Source organism: Nicotiana attenuata, unplaced genomic scaffold (genome assembly GCF_001879085.1).
Source record: "Nicotiana attenuata strain UT unplaced genomic scaffold, NIATTr2, whole genome shotgun sequence".
Lineage (NCBI taxonomy): Eukaryota > Viridiplantae > Streptophyta > Magnoliopsida > Solanales > Solanaceae > Nicotiana > Nicotiana attenuata.
In genome coordinates, this window is record NW_017670487.1 from 154,148 (window position 1) to 172,090 (window position 17,943).

Consider the following 17,943-nt stretch of genomic DNA (forward strand, 5'->3'; position numbering starts at 1 on the left):
TCGTGCCACCCTATTCACAAACTATTCCAAAAAGTAAAACATAAAAGAGAAACGCTTTTTTCCCTTTTCTAGTTATATTTTATTTACATTTATGATTTCTAGAATGAGATTAAAAAAATAAAATAACCCACACATGTATTCGTTTTACTCATACTTGGTGTTTACACGAAAAAATCTAAATTTATCATGTCTAAATGATTTAAAGTTGTGAACATATTTCATGGTTAAGTGAGAAAAATTTGTATGCATTTACATATTAATTATTTTTTTATCAACTTTGCATATACTATACCGGATAAAAAAAGAGAGGAAAAAAGATATCCAGAGCACAGGTAAGCGCGGGAAAAGCATCTGCTAACAAATGCGCGCACACTTAAATGAAATGCGGAACACTGAGTCAGTGAGAAAAAGAAAAACAGAACCCTAATCCCTTGAACCTCAATTTGGGGGAAGAAAAGGCGAATCTTTTGATCAGAGATGGAAGAGAGGAGGGAATTTCCGGCATTTCCATACGAACCCTACTCCATTCAGCTTGATTTCATGAACTCCCTTTACCATTCCCTCACTAAAGGCGGTGTTGCCATGCTAGAAAGCCCCACTGGTACATATCTTTCACTACTTTCTCCATATATATTCACAGCTATATTCTGTATATCTGTTCATAATTGTATAAGTGCAGTTGTACCCACTAACGAAAGAGGTATTGTGTTCGAGTCTCACCGCTATCAAGAATTTCCACGTTCTTAGCTCATATAAAAAAGTCAAGCTCGCAACTTTACCAATTTAAGTGTTTAGATGAGATGTTCACACACTTCAACACCTTTGTCTCTAGCGATTTAAATTCTATTCTTTCTTTTCTCATGATTTCGTAGTTGGGTTTCTTGAACATTTATTCAGGGACTGGTAAAACGCTCAGTATAATTTGTAGTGCCCTTCAATGGCTTCTTGATAGAAAGCAACAGCAGAAAACAGAATGCGAGTCTCCTTTAAATTTAAGCGGGAAACAAGAAGATCATTTGGGGGCTGAGGATGAACCAGATTGGATGAGGAACTTTGTCATTAATAAAGATACCAAATCGCCTGAGAAGAAGACAAAGAAAAAGAAGCAATTGGGATTCGACAAAAGATTTGATAGGAATGGGAAAAGAGAAATTGTCAGAGATTTAATTACTAACGGGAGTGGGAAGGAGGAAGATACTGAGATCGAAAAGGTAAACAATTTAATGGCTAAACATGAGGTTGAGGGAATGGATGAAGAGGAGTTTTTGGTTGAAGAGTATGAGAGTGAAGATGAAAATGGAGGACAATCGAAAAGGAAGGGCGGTGGGGTTTCGGTTAATTCCTCGAGTGAGGAAGAAAAGGACGAAGATAGCATGGAAGATGAGGAGGAAGAGGCTAGACCTAAGATTTACTTTTGCAGCCGGACACATTCACAACTTTCACAATTTGTAAAAGAGTTAAGAAAGACTAAATTTGCGGGTGAAGTGAAGGTTGTATGCTTAGGTTCTAGGAAGAATTTCTGCATTAATCAAGGTACTCAAGATAGTTTGTCTTTCGAGCTTGTTGTTCTTTTGTAAGTAAAAAGTTGCAATCTTGTTGAAGTTTTGTGAAAAAAAATTCATGGATCTATTGTTTTCATTTCAGAGGTGTTGAAGCTAGGCAACCCCACTCAGATAAATGAGAGATGTTTGGAGCTTCAGAAAAATAGGAAGAAAGAAAATTCTAAAATATCTAAAACCAAGGTACTAGCTGGACTCTCAACCTGTTTCTATTGACACATGTGAGTGTCCTTGTTAATGCATAGATGTCTTACTGACAAAGTGTATAATTGTGTTGATAGGAAGCTGTTCTATATCAAGTAAGCTGTCTTATGTCATCTCTGGCATAAGCTGATTTAAATATCCATTCTGGTAGTACGCAACATACTTTTCCCAGTTTAAATAGGTTATAACACAAAGTTAGAAACCTTTTAAAAATATTTGAGATTATGCAACAGTTGGACGTTCGCTGACGATTACAATGCCAATGCTTCTCAGAAACATGTTCCAATTGAATCAGTGTTACAATAACTTTGACACAATATTTATACGATTACTTGACTTGTTACCTAAGGAAGTCATGGACTGTGTATTTGCTTAGATTCAGCTTATGATAAATATTATTATGCTCCAAATTAGAACTTCTTAGCTTCATTTGCAAAGTTTATATACAGAACATCGGAGCTGTTGGCAGAGCGAGGAGGTCCAAGACTTCCTCAGGGTGCCCAATGCTTAGAAATCACAAAAGAGGAAAAGAATTCCGAAGTGAGGTTTCTCAACAAGGGCCTGTGGATATTGAGGATCTTGTTCAGATTGGACGTGACTTGAAAACTTGCCCTTACTATGGCTCAAGAAGCCTGGTACACACAGCGGATCTTGTGGTTCTTCCTTATCAATCTCTTCTTTCAAAATCATCACGTGAATCACTTGGTTTAAGTCTAAAAGATAGTGTTGTTATCATAGATGAAGCTCATAATTTAGCTGATTCTCTCGTCAGCATGTACGACTCAAAAATTACATTGTCACAGGTAAGAAACATTTTTAATCATTGCCATCACACACTCTGAACCATCCCATCTGGCACTACCTAACACTTTAATATTCTTTTCTTTGTGTTTTACATCCAAGTATCTCACTTGAAGAAGCATCCAATTAATTGATCTGCTGTTTTCCAGTTGGAACTTGTGCATTCTAACTTGGAGAGTTACTTCATACGGTTTCGCAATCTGCTAGGGCCAGGCAACCGCAGATATATTCAAATAATCATCGTCCTTACTCGGGCTTTTCTACAAGCTTTGGGTAATGAGAATTGTCAAAGCAAATTTGATCCTGTTTATAATGCTGAGGGAAGTAAAAGTGGCTTTGATTCATCCATGTCCATAAACGAGTTCCTATTTACCCACAATATTGACAACATAAACCTGTTTAAGCTCTTGCGGTATATAGAAGAAAGCAATATAATTCACAAGGTAGATCATTTTTTACTCTTTTCTAGTTATTCATCTGTCTATCTCTATCCCTCTTTAATACCATTTAGTTTTGAAGATCTTTGGGCTCTCAGGTATGTGGATATGGACATAAATTAGCGCTCTCAGAAGAAGTTTCAGCATTGAAAAATGATGACAAAAGCAGTCATGATGAAAGTCCATTATCTGGTTTCCGAGCATTAGTTAACATATTACTGTCACTAACAAATAGAGATGGTGATGGAAGAATAATAATATCAAGGACAAGGCCAAAATGCCCCAAGCAACAAGGAGGGTACTTGAAATATGTCATGCTCACAGGAGAAAGGATATTTTCTGAGGTTTGCTAGAAACTTCATATTCTTGCATTCCTAAATCTCCTCAGAAAGGTGTTTATGGAAAACAATTTGGTTCTGCACTACTACTTGCAGGTCCTCAATGAAGCTCATGCTGTCATATTGGCTGGTGGGACTTTGCAACCCATAGAGGAAACAAAAGAACGCCTGTTTCCTTGGTTACCTCCGGATCAGTTGCATTTATTTTCATGTGGTCATATCATCCCACCTGAAAATATTCTACCAATTGTTGTTTCTCAAGGGCCTTCTCGCCACTCCTTTGATTTTAGTTACAGTGCCAGAAGCTCATCAATCACGGTATACATAATTTTCCTTCACATATGCTTGTTTTAAGTTAAGAATTCTGCAACTGAATTCTCCTATTGCCTATGAATGTGCTACATGGATATTGGATAAGTTGTGTTACCCCAGAAAATGTCAGATTCCCTGTTTCACTTTAATTTTGCAGTTTAAACAGCATTTTTTGCTTTGGGATTTAGTTAGAATATAACCCTGAAATTAACTACTCTAACATACTCATGAACTTATGTTATTTCAGATACAAGAATTAGGGCTTTTGGTCTCCAATTTGGTAAATGTAGTTCCTGAAGGCATGGTTATTTTCTTCTCATCATTTGACTACGAAGGCCAGGTCTATGATGCATGGAAGGAGTTGGGCATCATTGGAAGAATTATGAAAAGGAAACGTATATTTAGAGAGCCTAGAAAAAGTACAGATGTGGAAATTGTTTTAAAGGAATACAAGGAAACAATTGATGCACTGTCCCATAGCAGTTCTAAGCAGGACCCTGGATCACGTAACGGTGCAATTCTCCTTGCTATTGTGGGTGGGAAAGTATCAGAAGGTATCAACTTCAGCGATGGGATGGGTCGATGCATAGTCATGGTTGGATTGCCCTATCCTAGTCCAGCTGACATTGAGTTGATGGAGAGGATTAAGCATATTGAAGGATTTGATACTTCTAGTGGTAAGAACACCAAATTTCAGGCTCCAAAGAGCTGGTATAGTGGAGATGCTCAAGCTGGGCTTGACATTTTAAAAAGCTGCAAGCATAGAGGGAAGCAGTATTATGAGAATCTTTGCATGAAAGCTGTGAATCAATCAATTGGTGAGTGCTATCCAACAACTAGTCTTTGCATTAACATTTATGCATGGAGTATAACCAAACGTAAAAAAGCTCTCTTTTTCAACTATTTCCCCCCTCATTAACTATGCTCTCACAGATTTTCCTTTACTCTAGAGATCCTCCAAGATTGATATCTTTATTCTTAAGTATAATTTAATATCTGATATTATGTACTGAATTACCACTTTTAATGGTCCTTTAGCATTATTCATATTCTTTTTTGTGGATCTTGATATTCCAGTGCTGTTTTAATCGTCTGCTGTAGGTAGAGCAATTCGGCATATTAATGACTATGCTGCTATCCTGTTAGTTGATACACGCTATACATTTGATGCTTCTGAAAGAAGCTCCTCACACTCAACCAACAAGCTTCCGCAGTGGATTAAAAACCGTCTTGTTTCTGCAACAAAGAATTATGGAGAACTCCACAGACTGCTGCATCAATTCTTCAAGTTCCACAAAGGCAAAGAGGACAAAGAGTAAGAGGTCGTGGCCAAATTTGCGGACCTCATGAAGTAATGTATTGAGGCACAAGTTTTAGTTTATTAGGTTATCAGCTTATACAGGGATGGACCTTTTTGTATCAACTAAATTGATGCAATAATTTTTGGATGTACAACAATGATAAATTAAAGATATTGAATTAATCTGCCAAATTATTTTCATTTTATCTCATGATTGTTGTATATGTATTACCATAAAAACCAGCTCTAAAGGCACTTGACACAATTGATACAAACAGTAATTGTTACTCGATTAAAGGGAAATTATGGCCTTGCTTCATCTATTACTTGGGGTCCCAGTGGTCTAAAACTGCATGAGTATAATTTAGGTACTGCTTAATTATATGTACTAATAACTCTAAGCATCTGCCAACTCACCGCTCAACTTTCCCTTTTTCTTCATAATGAATGCTGCGATACTTTAAACAACATGACAGTCAAAAGAATGGTCATGGAAATAGAAAGGATATACTCCTAGGAGGAGGCCCTAGGAGACCAGGGTTTGAATTGCAACAGCTCGGTGCACTAAGCTCTCGCCATGCGCCGTGTCCGAGGTCCGAGAAACGGCCGGGCCACGAGGGTCTATTGTACGCAACCTTAACCTGCATTTCTGCAAGGGTTTGAATTCCAGCAAAGACAAAAAAAATATCACTAGTTAATTTTTTCTAATCTGCTTAAATCTTGGTGCGCAAAATTACTCGATATCTCTCCTGGAGAGGTATTAGGTACCTGAATAGATCGGTCAAAGTACATCCAAGCTGACCCCAACACCACCATTATAGAAAAGAAAGATATATTGGGAAACACAACTAAAGCAAGGAAGTCAAGCTTAGAAAGAAATATTGGGAAGCACAACTAAAACAAGGAAGTCAAGAAGAAAAAGAGCAGAATGTCCCTCTGAATTTCATTGCATTTTGGCTTTTGTCTTCAGTTATGATAAGAAACTCGAGCCCACCTGTCCCCATCTCTTTCATTAGTACAAGTTAAAAACCATTTAGGCATCTAAAATTTAAGGAGGAATGCAAGCTGCATTATCTCTTGCTAAGAAGATAGTGAAAGCCACATGGGGGAGTTGTACAAAAAGACACTAAAGCCACAAATACTACTTAAGAAATCCTTCAAGAAGACAAAGAACCTCTTCCTCAAAACTCTACATAATCTCAAGTCATTTCTCTTTAAAGGTCAACATAAGTTACCTAAAGTTTGTCACTTCAATCCCTTCTTCTCTGGCAGCAATCGAATTCCAAACAGCATTATTCAAGAGTTGGATGATTTCTACAGAGACTTTCCTCAACGATGGGAACATTGTGACCATAATGAGATTCCAGAGAGAAATAGCATTTGTGAAGAATCAGTAGAGAACACTATGGAAAACCAAGAAAGAATGAGAAAAGAAGAGAAGGAAAGAGCAACATTCAATGAAGAAAATATAGGAGAGGTTTTTCTTCAAAGCACAAGTAAAGGACAGATTTTAGCACAGAAGATGAAGGAATTAGATTTGATGGATGAGGAAGATTTGGATCAAATGCTGGACATAGAAGAAGTGCTACACTACTACTCTCACCTAAACTGTCCATTTTACCTTGATATTGTTGACAGTTTTTTCATGGACATGTATACTGAGTTCTCACTTCCACAGCCATTCATCAATATCAACAGTTCAATGCGAAGTCTTGGTCCTATTGAGCTCTAGAAACTACTGTATTTTTCGTCGACTGCCTGTGTCTTTGTATGCCAGAGCAATTTTCCAAGCTAGCCAACTTCTTCATTGTCTGTTCAATTCAAATGGATTCCTATATTTAGTAATTTCAGAAAATCCTTGGATCTCTATTTCTTGATCAAGTTTCTTTAAGAAGTGAGTTATGACAGTAGTACATTCATTATTTATATTTTGGATGGAATTTGCTCTATTAAGTGTAATGTAGCAGAGTGACTTGATCTTTACTATCTGCCGTGAAGAGAAATGTACACATATCCGTCCTTGAAGCTATTCTACCTCATTTCCCTGCCATAAAAGAATACCTCCCATTTTTCCCAGTTTCCATTCTACCATTCTAATAAAGGGCAGCCCGATGCACTAAGCTCTCGCTATGCGCAGGGTCCGGGGAAGGGCCGGACCACAAGGGTCTATCGTAAACAGCCTTACCCTGCACTTCTGCGAGAGGTTGTTTCCACGGCTCGAACCCGTAACCTCCTGGACACATGGCAGCTAACTTTACCAGTTACGCCGAGTCTCCCCTTCCATTCTACCATTCTAGTGCATGACATTATTGTTTTGCTATAGATAAAGTAATCGCCTGGAATGAATTTAAATGAAGAAACATGATCAATGAGGATTCATATAGCCGACCCCAACTTCTTTGAGACTGAGACATAATTGTTGTTTACCGAAAAAATAAACCAAGAAGGTGGATATTAAACATATGATATGGCAAAGGAAAAAAAAACCATAGAGGACCTTGAAGCCTCATTACATCCAAGTTGGTTCTGTAATAAATCTTCTTAATCATGATGTTCATTATCATTCTCTAAATTGATCAACATGCATTCCTTTTAACTTCCTGAGAAGGCCAAGCTATAAACCATTTGGGCCTGAGGCTTTGTCATGGGTACAGAAAGCAGAAACCATAAGTAACCAAATCCAACTTTAATTTCCATTTAGGCTATAAACCATATAATTGCTACAATGAATAGAACGGCACAAGTAGACACATTGTCAAAGGTGCCAAGAATCATACTTGCTTTATGTTTGTTTCTTTGTAACAAACTGTCAACTGAAGATCTGCTTCTGCTTTGAATATATTAGATCCAAAGTCCCTCTAATAGAAACTGAAGCATGCTTAAAAGTTTCATCTTGCTTTCGTCGCACATCCAGTAGCTCTTTCTTTAACGGTGTCTTTTCGAGCAAGATGCACTTTTGACCTGTTTTCATCTAGTATTAAGTACCAGATATATAATAAACTAATGAGGCGACACACCTCAATGACTACTTGTGTATCAGAATGTATTTTCAGTTTCAATGTTGGCGTGATTATTGTTGTTGTTGTTGCTGAAAAAGAACCTCAAGGCAGTTTCATAGGCAGTGAATATAGCCCCATTCACTACAAATGCTCTGGCAACAGCAGTTCCCAAACCTCGCCATAGCACGCTGTATCCCTCTTGTTTCACACTTCGCCTAAAGCAATCAACAATGCCAGAATATCTCGAGGGTGTAGATTGTGATTGAGCTTGCAATCTGGTTTTAATAACATCAACAGGATAGCAACTTATCCAACTAGCAACTCCAGCTAGACCACCTGCTATAAGCATTGTTCTAAAACTCTCTTGACCATTTTTACGACATCCTGGATGAAGTTGCTCTCTCACATACTCGTACGTCCAAAAGTATAAGCCATGAGCTGGTGCATCTCTGAGTACTGTAATTGTTAATCCGCGGTAAATTCCTTTCCAACCTTCTTGTTTGAATATGCTTCTTGCAACATCTGTTGGACCCCTATAACTAGTTATTTGATTATTGTTATCAGGGATACTTCTCCTTTGTAACTGAAGTCGAATTTTCACCAATTCGACAGGAGTGAGCATTAGGCTTTGTATTGCTCCTGTTCCAAATCCACCTAAGGCTACTCCTTTGTAGGAGGGTGGGTCACTAGCTGGAACGTTCCTGTCAAATGCTCTCGATAGCACTGCATAAATCTGAAATACCATTGCATTCTGCAATAGCAAGGAAACTAATTTACATAATTGTAGAAATCAAGATGTCACTTCTATTCATGAAATATTTAGACAAGAATAACTTAGAAGGGGAGCCTTGGCGTAGCTCGTAAAGTTGCTGTCATATGACTGGGAGGTCACGGCCACAACCTCTTGCAGAAATGTAGGGTAAGGCTGCTGTGGTCCGGCACTTCCCCGGACCCGGCGCATAGCGGAAGCTTAGTGCACCGGATGTCCTGATTAAGAGTAACTTAGGAAGATCAATTTTAAACAATAATTACTCTATGTTCTCTAGATAATGGACTCGCTAAGAAGTGAATAATTAAATGGTAGCCCGCCTTCACTTACTAGAGAGTAGATGATGAAGGAAAGATGCTATTAAAAAATGAGTCAACGGCCGTATATTTTAGAATGCTAAAGTTCAATGCGTATCCGGTTGATCGTACTCAGTAAGACGTCTTAATCTTAATACACATCTTTAACTCTATCCTTTTTCCTCCAGAATAACAATTACTAGCTCCTTTTTTCTCCCCCAAATATATAAGAGGGTGTTTGGCTAAGCTTATAAGCTGGTCAAACTGGCTTATAAGCACTTTTTGGCTTACCTACGCGTTTGGTAAAATTAAAAGTGCTTATAAGCCAAAAGTCATAAGTTGGTCTCCCCAAACTTATCAAATTTCAGCTTATAAGCACTTTAGGTTTGACCAAAATATTTAGAGGGTGTTTGGTAAGCTTATAAGCTGGTCGAACTGACTTATAAGCACTTTTTGGCTTATCTACGCGTTTGGTAAAATTAAAAGTGCTTATAAGTTAAGTGCTTATAAGCCAAAAGCCATAAGTTGTTCTCCCCCAACTTATCAAATTTTAGCTTATAAGCACCATAAGTTTGACCAAAATATTTACTATTCTACCCCTAAAATACTTCTTTTTAAAACAAAACTCTTTGTATACCCAGTTCTTCAGTTGCTTATTATTAATTTCAGCACTTTTATCCAAACACGTAACTGCTTATTTTTAAATCAGCTTCAGCACTTAAAAGTGCTTTTCAGCACCTAATGCTTATCAGCTATTCTAAATCAGCTAAGCCAAACGGGCTCTTACTATTCTATCCCTAAAATACTTCTTTTTAAAACAGAACTCTTCGTATACCCAGTTCTTCAGCTGCTTATTATTAATTTCAGCACTTATCCAAAAACGTAACTGCTTATTTTTTAAATTAGCTTCGGCACTTAAAAGTGCTTTTCAGCACCTAATGCTTATCAGCTACTCTAAATCAGCTAAGCTAAACGGGCTCTAACAAGCACGAACGGATAATGAGTTGATGATTAAGATTCCACTAAATCCACATGTGAAAAGGCAACAAACAATTGATGAAACATTTAAAAATCGTGGTTGGAATGAGAGAAGATTTTTAATTAGAGGGAACTCCTGGTCTCTAAATTCTGAGATTTTAATAGTGACCATTAGTTGTCACCAAATTTGACATGTGAATTCAAAGAAAGGCTAACGTGCCAATAAAATGTCTATGTTACTATTATTTTTTGTTTAGCAAGTTTAATTTAGTATTAGTTCCGTGACACGCAAAAACTCCATTCGAGGGCCCTAGAGTCTTTGTCTCTATGTTTGGTAGGTAAAAAATAAATAGAGTAGTTGTTATTGGATCTATTCAATATCACCACGTAATATCCATGTCAATCCTTAACGATGTACGTATTACTTTTAGTGATTGTGACAGAAGTTTACCAAGAAAATGCTCTGACTCCGTACCTTTGGCGAGAAGCAGGGCAGAGCTAGATTTTGAGTTAGGGGTTAGCGAAATAAGTAATTTTGGTCCAAACTTTGTTAAATTATTAATTTAAAACCCAATAACTTAAAAAGATTAGAATTATAAACCCATAAACTTCAAATTCTGGCTTCGCCTCCGGAGGAGGTGGGATTAACCTATCGTCAACATCCCTCCATCTCAAACTAATTGGAATCGACTATATAAAGCAACAATACTCATTTAGCTATATTCGAGCTCATTTGCTAATAAATAAGGTTAACATGATTATCCTAACACGGTATGCACAAACAAGATAGTGATAAGGTTTGCGTACACGCTACTCTCCCCAGACTCCATTTGTAGGACTATACTGGATTTGTTGTTCTTATACAACAACAACATACACAGTATTATTCCATACCGTGAGGTGTGGGGAGGGTAGTGTGTACGCAGACCGTTTTTTGTTCTTATAGAGGAAAAAAAGGAAGGGGAAGAAGAAGAAATGACCTGAAAAGTGACAGAAGCGAGAGGAGCAGCCATGCCTCTGTAGAGAGCCAAGGGACCTTCAGTAGCGGCGACATGACGGAGGATGGTGAAAGCAGAGCCTTTTTGTGTAGAATTCTGTTGACGGACTCTGACGGTGTCAAGGGGATATCCAGATACGATACCAGCTATTCCTCCAAATCCACCAGCCACAAATTCTTTGCCCCAACTGCTTGCTAGAAACTCTGGCCAGAAATCCATGTCTTCATTAATTCCCCAACTCAAATTCTTATATTACACTTCTTATCTTTTCTCCACCTGGCTAGTTGGTTAGGTACAAAAGAAATCCTCTCTTTCCCCTTCTGCCCAAGCTTATCACAAGAAAGTGGTTTCTCCTTTGGTCTTTGTAACAACAATCTACTAGTAGTAATTTTACCAGCTCTATTAATGCTACACACTAACAGACTGACCTGCTTAAATAATTTCTCTCCTTTTTGTATTTTCTTTGCTGATAAGCAAAAGGTGATGTAAATTTGGATAGTGGCATGAAATAAATAGCAGCTTATAATTAGGGCTGCTTATCGGACGGATTGAGCGATTATTTACTCTTTAATGGTTTGGCTTATCGGTTATCAGCTTTTAGATGTATTAATTCGCTAGCCACCCGATAAGATATCGGGCGAATTGGTATCTGTTTAGCTCTTATCGGGCGATTTATCGGCCTAATTCAATCTATATTGCACATGACGCAATTTACCAAATGTACCGAGGGTCTAAAATTTGCTTCGCCGTGCTTCAAATGTACGCTGATGTTAGTCAAAGAATGGGATTTCTTGCTCTTGTTTTATAACTACTCCAATTTTCTTTAGATGTCGCTCTAATTTCTAAACAATCCAAGAACACCTGCCGAAATGTGTGCGGACTGACGTTTTTTTTACATGCAAGCAAACCTGCAGATGTATGTGTTAAACTCAATTTAACAGCAGATTCTACTCGTTAAACTATCTCTTGTTTGTTAAGTTTTGGTACTTCCACTGCACCTACTGGAGGTGGTAAGAATACGTGAAGCAATAAAGTAAATTGTTTTTTGTTTGATAGGATTGAAAAGAATGCGCGAAGCAAGAAATTAAAATTTGTCTAATAGTAAATTAGTAATAGAGAATAGAGATAGAGTACTGGAAGTGGAAGAAGGGTTTTTGATTATTTAATATATATATATATATATATAGATAAAAATAAATTTTATATGTATATATATATATTCTTAACGGGTTAACGGATTATCCGTTAAGAAAATTAAATAATCCGCCCCAAACCGATAAGCCGTTAATAAAAAAATTTCAATCCGTTCCCCGTCCGTTAAACCATTAACCCGATACCAATAAGCCATTAAACTTCGGTTTCGATTCGATTTTCGGTTTCGGTTCGGTTTTGAACACTCCTACTTATAATAAAAGTAGTCGTGCGTTTCACTTTATATTTGATTGACCAAAAAGTTGTAGTGAGAAAGAAGATTTTTTAAATTTGATGCTTCATAAAATATGGACATTTGTGTGTGTAAATCTATATTATATTAAAAGGAGGGTAGTATGCATTATGGTTAAGCCAATGGCAAGCTAAAATGAAGCCACTTGGCAATTTAGGACAATATTGATAATTAAGAATTATAAATGGAAACATAATTAATGGAAGTAGTTTAATAAATCTTATATATAATCCAAATAGATCTTAGGCAAATCCAATCTTTATATCAATATTTATATTTATATGTATATTTGTATCTATATCTATATTTATGTCTATATATTGATCCGCTCATTTTTCTTCTATATTAGCTAGAAATATGGAAGTAAAAAATTAATTAAAAACTAGAATAGAAAAAAATTGAAAATATAGAAAGACGTAAATTGAGATAAGCTATGACTATTTATACTTTGGAGCTATAAAATAAAACTAAAATTTACTTAAGATATTAAGGATTTATTGAGTTTAAAAATTAAATAAATTCAAGCAGCAAATTAAGATCTTACATAAAGTATACAAATTATTTATAAGAAAATTAAATAATCAATAACAAATATTTTAATAACAAGAATAATAAATTCATATTAATATTGATAAATCATGCAAACAAATATTTTATACATAAATATTCTACGACATTTAGATATAATGTGTTCAAATAATTAAGAAAATATTTTTCTATGATTAATATTTGAATTGAGTGCAGTTAGTTTAAATTTGAAAGCATAACATTTTTTTTTATAAAAGTTATTTGAATTTGAGATGAAAAAGTTTTAAATTTTTATCTATATTATATTAGACTGAGTGTGGTAGAAATAGATATTAAATTCAAACAAGCTAATAAAAATTCACATGACAATCTAATAATATTAGTTATTGAATAATATAATATTAAAATAAAGAATAAATAGAGAAAAATAAAATTCAGATTTTTTTATCATAGAGAAGAGGGTAAAACTTATTTAAATTTGAGATGAGAAAGTTTTTATATTATGATACGAAAAGTCATAATATGGATAAGTCCACATGCCTCAAGTCTAATAGATAAAATCAAAAATTAAAATATTGAATAAAAAAAATAGAGATAATGTGAGGAAATTTGTAAATCATATGTTTAGAAATAAAATAAATGTAAATATACAATACTTAAAAATATTATTAAAATAAAAATCTAAAATTTTCGAGAAACTTTTTTTACTAATGATAATTAAAAATTAAATTTGTATCTTAAAGCTAAAAAAGAAAGAAAATTTAATTACATTTAATACAAAAATAATTATAAGAGAACTCAATATATTTGGAACGTAATAATCAAATAACTTATGCATTAACATTTTAGACTAATTCAAAGTTACAATTTAAAATAAAATATGATATTACTTTTGGTTATAGGTAAAATATTAATATAAAAACTAATTAAAATTTATAGTAGGGAAGAGATGTATAAAAAAAAATAAAGGTAGTATGAGGATATTTATACTTTAAATTAATTAAAAATAATAATTAAAATTATATCTAAAAATATTACTGATAAATTTAAATGATTAAAAAATTCTGAATAAGAGGATACAAGCATAAAAATGTACCAAATTTCAAGAATAAAATATTTATATTTATTAAATATTATTAAAAGGATAATAAGCAAGATATTAATTTAATTATTAAGCTAATAAAAAATTATATGACAATATAATAATATTAAATAATAAATAATACAATAACTACAAGAAAAGAACAAAAATAGAAAGGACTTTGCGTAAAAATGATGTGATGAGTAAGACATATTTGACTTTTAGTCAAAAATAAAGTGATAGTAAGAATTTTGTTAAAATAATATGATATAATATGCTCAAATAAGACCGATCACAACATGACATATTTAGTACTTTTTAATATTGACACCGAAATAAAATGCAAGTACTAAAATTAAGGGGTTAGGTTGCTATAAATAAAAAAAAAGTTGTGTACTACGAGATTTGAATAATAATTTCATATCCTGCTTCATAATTGATATCTAATGTTATATAATTTTTATCTGAAAGGTTTATATTTTAAAGTTATTTGCACATGATTTGACATGATTTGTGTCCGCGCATCGCGAGGGTATTAATACTAGTTATTTTATTACAAGAAAAATAAAATTTTAAAGTTAAATTATATTTAGATATTGAAAGATGATACTTCCTCCATCATAATTTATGTGGTATTCTTTTTTTTTAAACCGTCCAAAAAAAAAAAATAACACATTTCCCTATCAAGAAATAAATTATCTTTAGAATTTATATTTTACCTTTAGCGAATTGATTACAGGTATACAAATAATTATGGTTTATTTAGACCATAAATTTTAAAATTTCATTATGTTTTCTTTTTTAAACTTTGTACAGAATTAAATACCGCTACTATGGCTTTGGTGAACGATGGTCGGGTAAGGTCTTGTCCTCGGAGGTGTCAGCGCGGGGGAGGGGGGTCAGGGGGTAAGAGGGCTAAGGGGCACCAGGCTGAGAGTGGGTTCTTGGAACATAGGAACTTTGACTGAAAAATTTGTAGAGTTAGCAAAGATTCTCGAGAAAAGAAAGATTAATATAGCTTGTGTAGAGAGACTAGGTGGGTAGAAGATAAGGCGCGGGATGTAGGCAGTTTCAAACTTTGGTATTCTGGGAGGGTGGGGGGCAAGAACTAGGTAGGTATCTTGGTTGATAAGGACCTCCGTGAACTAGTGGTGGAGGTTAGGAGGGTGAATGACAGGCTGATGGCTATTAAGCTAGTTGTTGGAGGCTTTACTTTGAACATAATCAATGCGTACGCACCCCAAGAAGGCTTGGATGAGGAAGTCAAGAGGCGTTTCTGAGAGAATTTGAATGAGATGGTGCGTGGTATCCCGCATACCGAGAAGCTTTTCATAGGAGGAGATTTTAACGGCCACATTGGAGCGACTTCTGGGGGATGTGATGATGTGCATGGTGGCTTTGGTTTTGGAGATAGAAACGGAGGAGGAACGTCTCTGCTAGACTTTGCTAGAGCATTTGATTTGGTGATAGCAAACTTGAGTTTCCCGAAGAAGAGGGAGCACTTGGTCACCTTCCGGAGTTTGGTGAGCGAGACTTAGATTGATTATTCATTCTGCAGGAAGTCCGATAGAGGTCTTTGCACGGATTGCAAGGTCATCCCGAGTGAGAACCTCTTGACCCTTCATAAGCTCCTGGTCATGGACCTTGAGATCACAAGGAAGAGGAGGAAGAGGGCGATGTATAGCCAACATAGGATCAAGTGGGGAGCCTTGACGGAAGCTAAAGTGCAGGAGTTGGGGGTCAAGCTGGTGACCATGGGAGCTTGGAGGACTAGTGAAGACGCAAGCGCTATGTGGACCACGACTGCGCAGTGCATTAGGGAAGCCGCGAAAGAGGTATTAGGGGTCTCAAAGGGTTACTTTGGTGGTCACAAGGGAGACTGGTGGTGGAATGGAGAGGTGCAAGGAAAAGTGAAAACCAAGAAAGCAGCGTATCTGAAGCTAGTGGAAAGTGTAGACGATGAGGAGAAGAGGGCGAATAGGGAGCATTATAAGTTGGCTAAGAAAGAGGCAAAGCTAGCAGTTACGGCGGCCAAGACTACAACTTTTAGTCATTTGTATGAGGAACTCGAGGGCCGAGGTGGGAATAATAGGTTGTTCAGGTTAGCCAAGACGTGAGAAAGGACAGCGCGAGACTTGGACCAAGTGAAATGCATCAAGGACGAAGAAGATAAAGTTTTGTTGGATGAGGGGCTTATCCGTCGGAGATGGCAGACCTACTTCCATAGTCTCTTGAACAAGGAGGGGGACAAGAGCATTGTACTGGATAATTTGGACTCTCTGGGAGTCGTTGTGACTTTGGGTATTGTAGGCGGATTAGAGTTGATGAAGTGGAGGGGGCTATGCGTAAGATGAGTAGGGGCAAAGCGACCAGGCCAGATGAAATCCCAGTAGAGTTTTGGAAGAGTGCGGGCAAGGCAGGCTTGGAGTAGCTCACTAGGTTATTTAACGTTATTTTTAGAATGAAGAAGATGCCCGACGAGTGGAGGTAGAGCACGATGGTTCTTGTATACAAGAACAAGGGTGATATCCAAAATTGCAATAACTATCGGGATATCAAGCTGATTAGCCATACTATGAAAGTCTGGAAGAGAGTGGTAAAGCTAAGGGTGAGGAGGAGTGTATCTCTTTTCGAGAACCAGTTTGTCTTTATGCCGGGGTGTTCGACTACAGAAGCCATCCACCTTGTTAGGAGATTGATGGAGCAATATAGGGAGAGAAAGAAGGACTTGCATATGGTGTTCATCGACTTAGAAACGATAACGTTCCGAAGGAGGTTTTGTGGAGATGTTTGGAGGCTAGAGGTGTACCTATTGCTACGTTAGTTTGATTATGTACATGTATGATGGAGTAAATACCCAAGTAAGGACGGTGGGTGGGGACTCGGACCATTTTTCAGTTATGATGGGTTGCATCAAGGGTCGGCACTCAACCCTTTTTTATTTGCTCTGGTGATGGACGTACTGACGCGCCACATCCAATGAGAGGTGCCGTCGTGCATGCTATTTGCAGATGATATTCTACTGATTGACGAGATGTGAGACGGTGTGAACGCGCAATTAGAGGTACGGAGGCAGACCCTGAAATCTAAAGATTTCAAGTTGAGCAGGACTAAGATAGAATACTTGGAGTGTAAGTTCAGTGGCGAGACTCAAGGAGGGGAAGGGGAGGTGAGGCCGGACTCGCAGGTCATCCCTAGGAGAGGGAGTTATAAGTATCTTGGGCCTATTATTCAGGGAGATGGGGAGATTGATGGAGATGTCACACATTGTAATGGAGCGATATTGATGAAATAGAGACTCGCTTCCGATGTTTTGTGTGACAAGAAGGTGCCCCGAAACTTAAGGGTAAGTTCTACAGAGTGCTAATAGGAGGATATGGAGGTCGAGGATTAGGGTAGTATAGTAGGTAGTCTAGAGTGTTCATAACAGTAGTATTGGCACGCAGTCTCGCTTTCTGTTGGTAGTAGGTTTTTATGACTAACCGTTATTTTCTTTCATTGTTGATCACCTTACTGTCTTGTTGTTTTTATTCTGCTTTTATATGGCTTATGGTACCGTCCCTTCTTGTCTATATTTTCATTAATGTGGTGCTTATGCTTTCCTGAGCCGATGGTCTATTGGAAACAACCTCTCTATCCTCACAAGGTAGGGTAAGGTCTGCGTACACACTATCCTCCCCAGATCCCGCAGTGTGGGATATTACTCGGTATGTTGTTGTTGTTCTAAATACCGCTACAAAAATTGAAGCGGAGAAAGTATTTTTCTTGAACAAACTAAAATAAATATACCACATAAATTTAGACACAAGTACTCAAATATTGACTTGGTGACTGATAATATGCAATAACTATCACGGATCCTATGATGAATTTGATATTGGGACTCGTTTCTGATTCTA

The 17,943-nt window shown here is 36.5% G+C and overlaps 3 protein-coding genes across 3 annotated transcripts; 2 read left to right on the top strand and 1 right to left on the bottom strand.

The window, feature by feature from the left end:
• Window positions 1–363: 363 nt before the first annotated feature.
• Window positions 364–5,157, top strand: LOC109240134 (ATP-dependent DNA helicase DDX11). Its single transcript, XM_019406758.1, has 9 exons — window positions 364–601; window positions 898–1,533; window positions 1,645–1,742; window positions 2,213–2,566; window positions 2,714–3,007; window positions 3,100–3,345; window positions 3,436–3,657; window positions 3,899–4,469; window positions 4,753–5,157. Exons 1-9 carry the CDS (start codon window positions 478–480, stop codon window positions 4,968–4,970), a joined length of 2,763 nt encoding a protein of 920 aa, XP_019262303.1. The 5' UTR covers window positions 364–477; the 3' UTR covers window positions 4,971–5,157.
• An 825-nt stretch (window positions 5,158–5,982) lies between these two features.
• On the top strand, window positions 5,983–7,030 carry LOC109240137. Its single transcript, XM_019406760.1, has one exon. It carries the CDS (start codon window positions 6,054–6,056, stop codon window positions 6,681–6,683), a length of 630 nt encoding a protein of 209 aa, XP_019262305.1. The 5' UTR covers window positions 5,983–6,053; the 3' UTR covers window positions 6,684–7,030.
• A 369-nt stretch (window positions 7,031–7,399) lies between these two features.
• LOC109240136 (mitochondrial arginine transporter BAC2) lies at window positions 7,400–11,541 on the bottom strand. Its single transcript, XM_019406759.1, has 2 exons — window positions 10,974–11,541; window positions 7,400–8,701 (listed from the first exon to the last, which is right to left on the bottom strand). Exons 1-2 carry the CDS (start codon window positions 11,208–11,210, stop codon window positions 7,988–7,990), a joined length of 951 nt encoding a protein of 316 aa, XP_019262304.1. The 5' UTR covers window positions 11,211–11,541; the 3' UTR covers window positions 7,400–7,987.
• Between the last annotated feature and the right edge of the window lie 6,402 nt (window positions 11,542–17,943).

Excerpts from the sequence above, each read along its gene's own strand:
- LOC109240134 (XM_019406758.1), top strand. The coding sequence starts at position 478 with ATGGAAGAGAGGAGGGAATTTCCGGCATTTCCATACGAACCCTACTCC. Across the intron at positions 1,534-1,644 it reads GAATTTCTGCATTAATCAAG|AGGTGTTGAAGCTAGGCAAC; the intron begins GTACTCAAGATA and ends TTTTCATTTCAG. Across the intron at positions 3,658-3,898 it reads CCAGAAGCTCATCAATCACG|ATACAAGAATTAGGGCTTTT; the intron begins GTATACATAATT and ends ATGTTATTTCAG.
- LOC109240137 (XM_019406760.1), top strand. The coding sequence starts at position 6,054 with ATGGGGGAGTTGTACAAAAAGACACTAAAGCCACAAATACTACTTAAG.
- LOC109240136 (XM_019406759.1), bottom strand. The coding sequence starts at position 11,210 with ATGGATTTCTGGCCAGAGTTTCTAGCAAGCAGTTGGGGCAAAGAATTT. Across the intron at positions 8,702-10,973 it reads TCGCTTCTGTCACTTTTCAG|AATGCAATGGTATTTCAGAT; the intron begins GTCATTTCTTCT and ends TTGCTATTGCAG.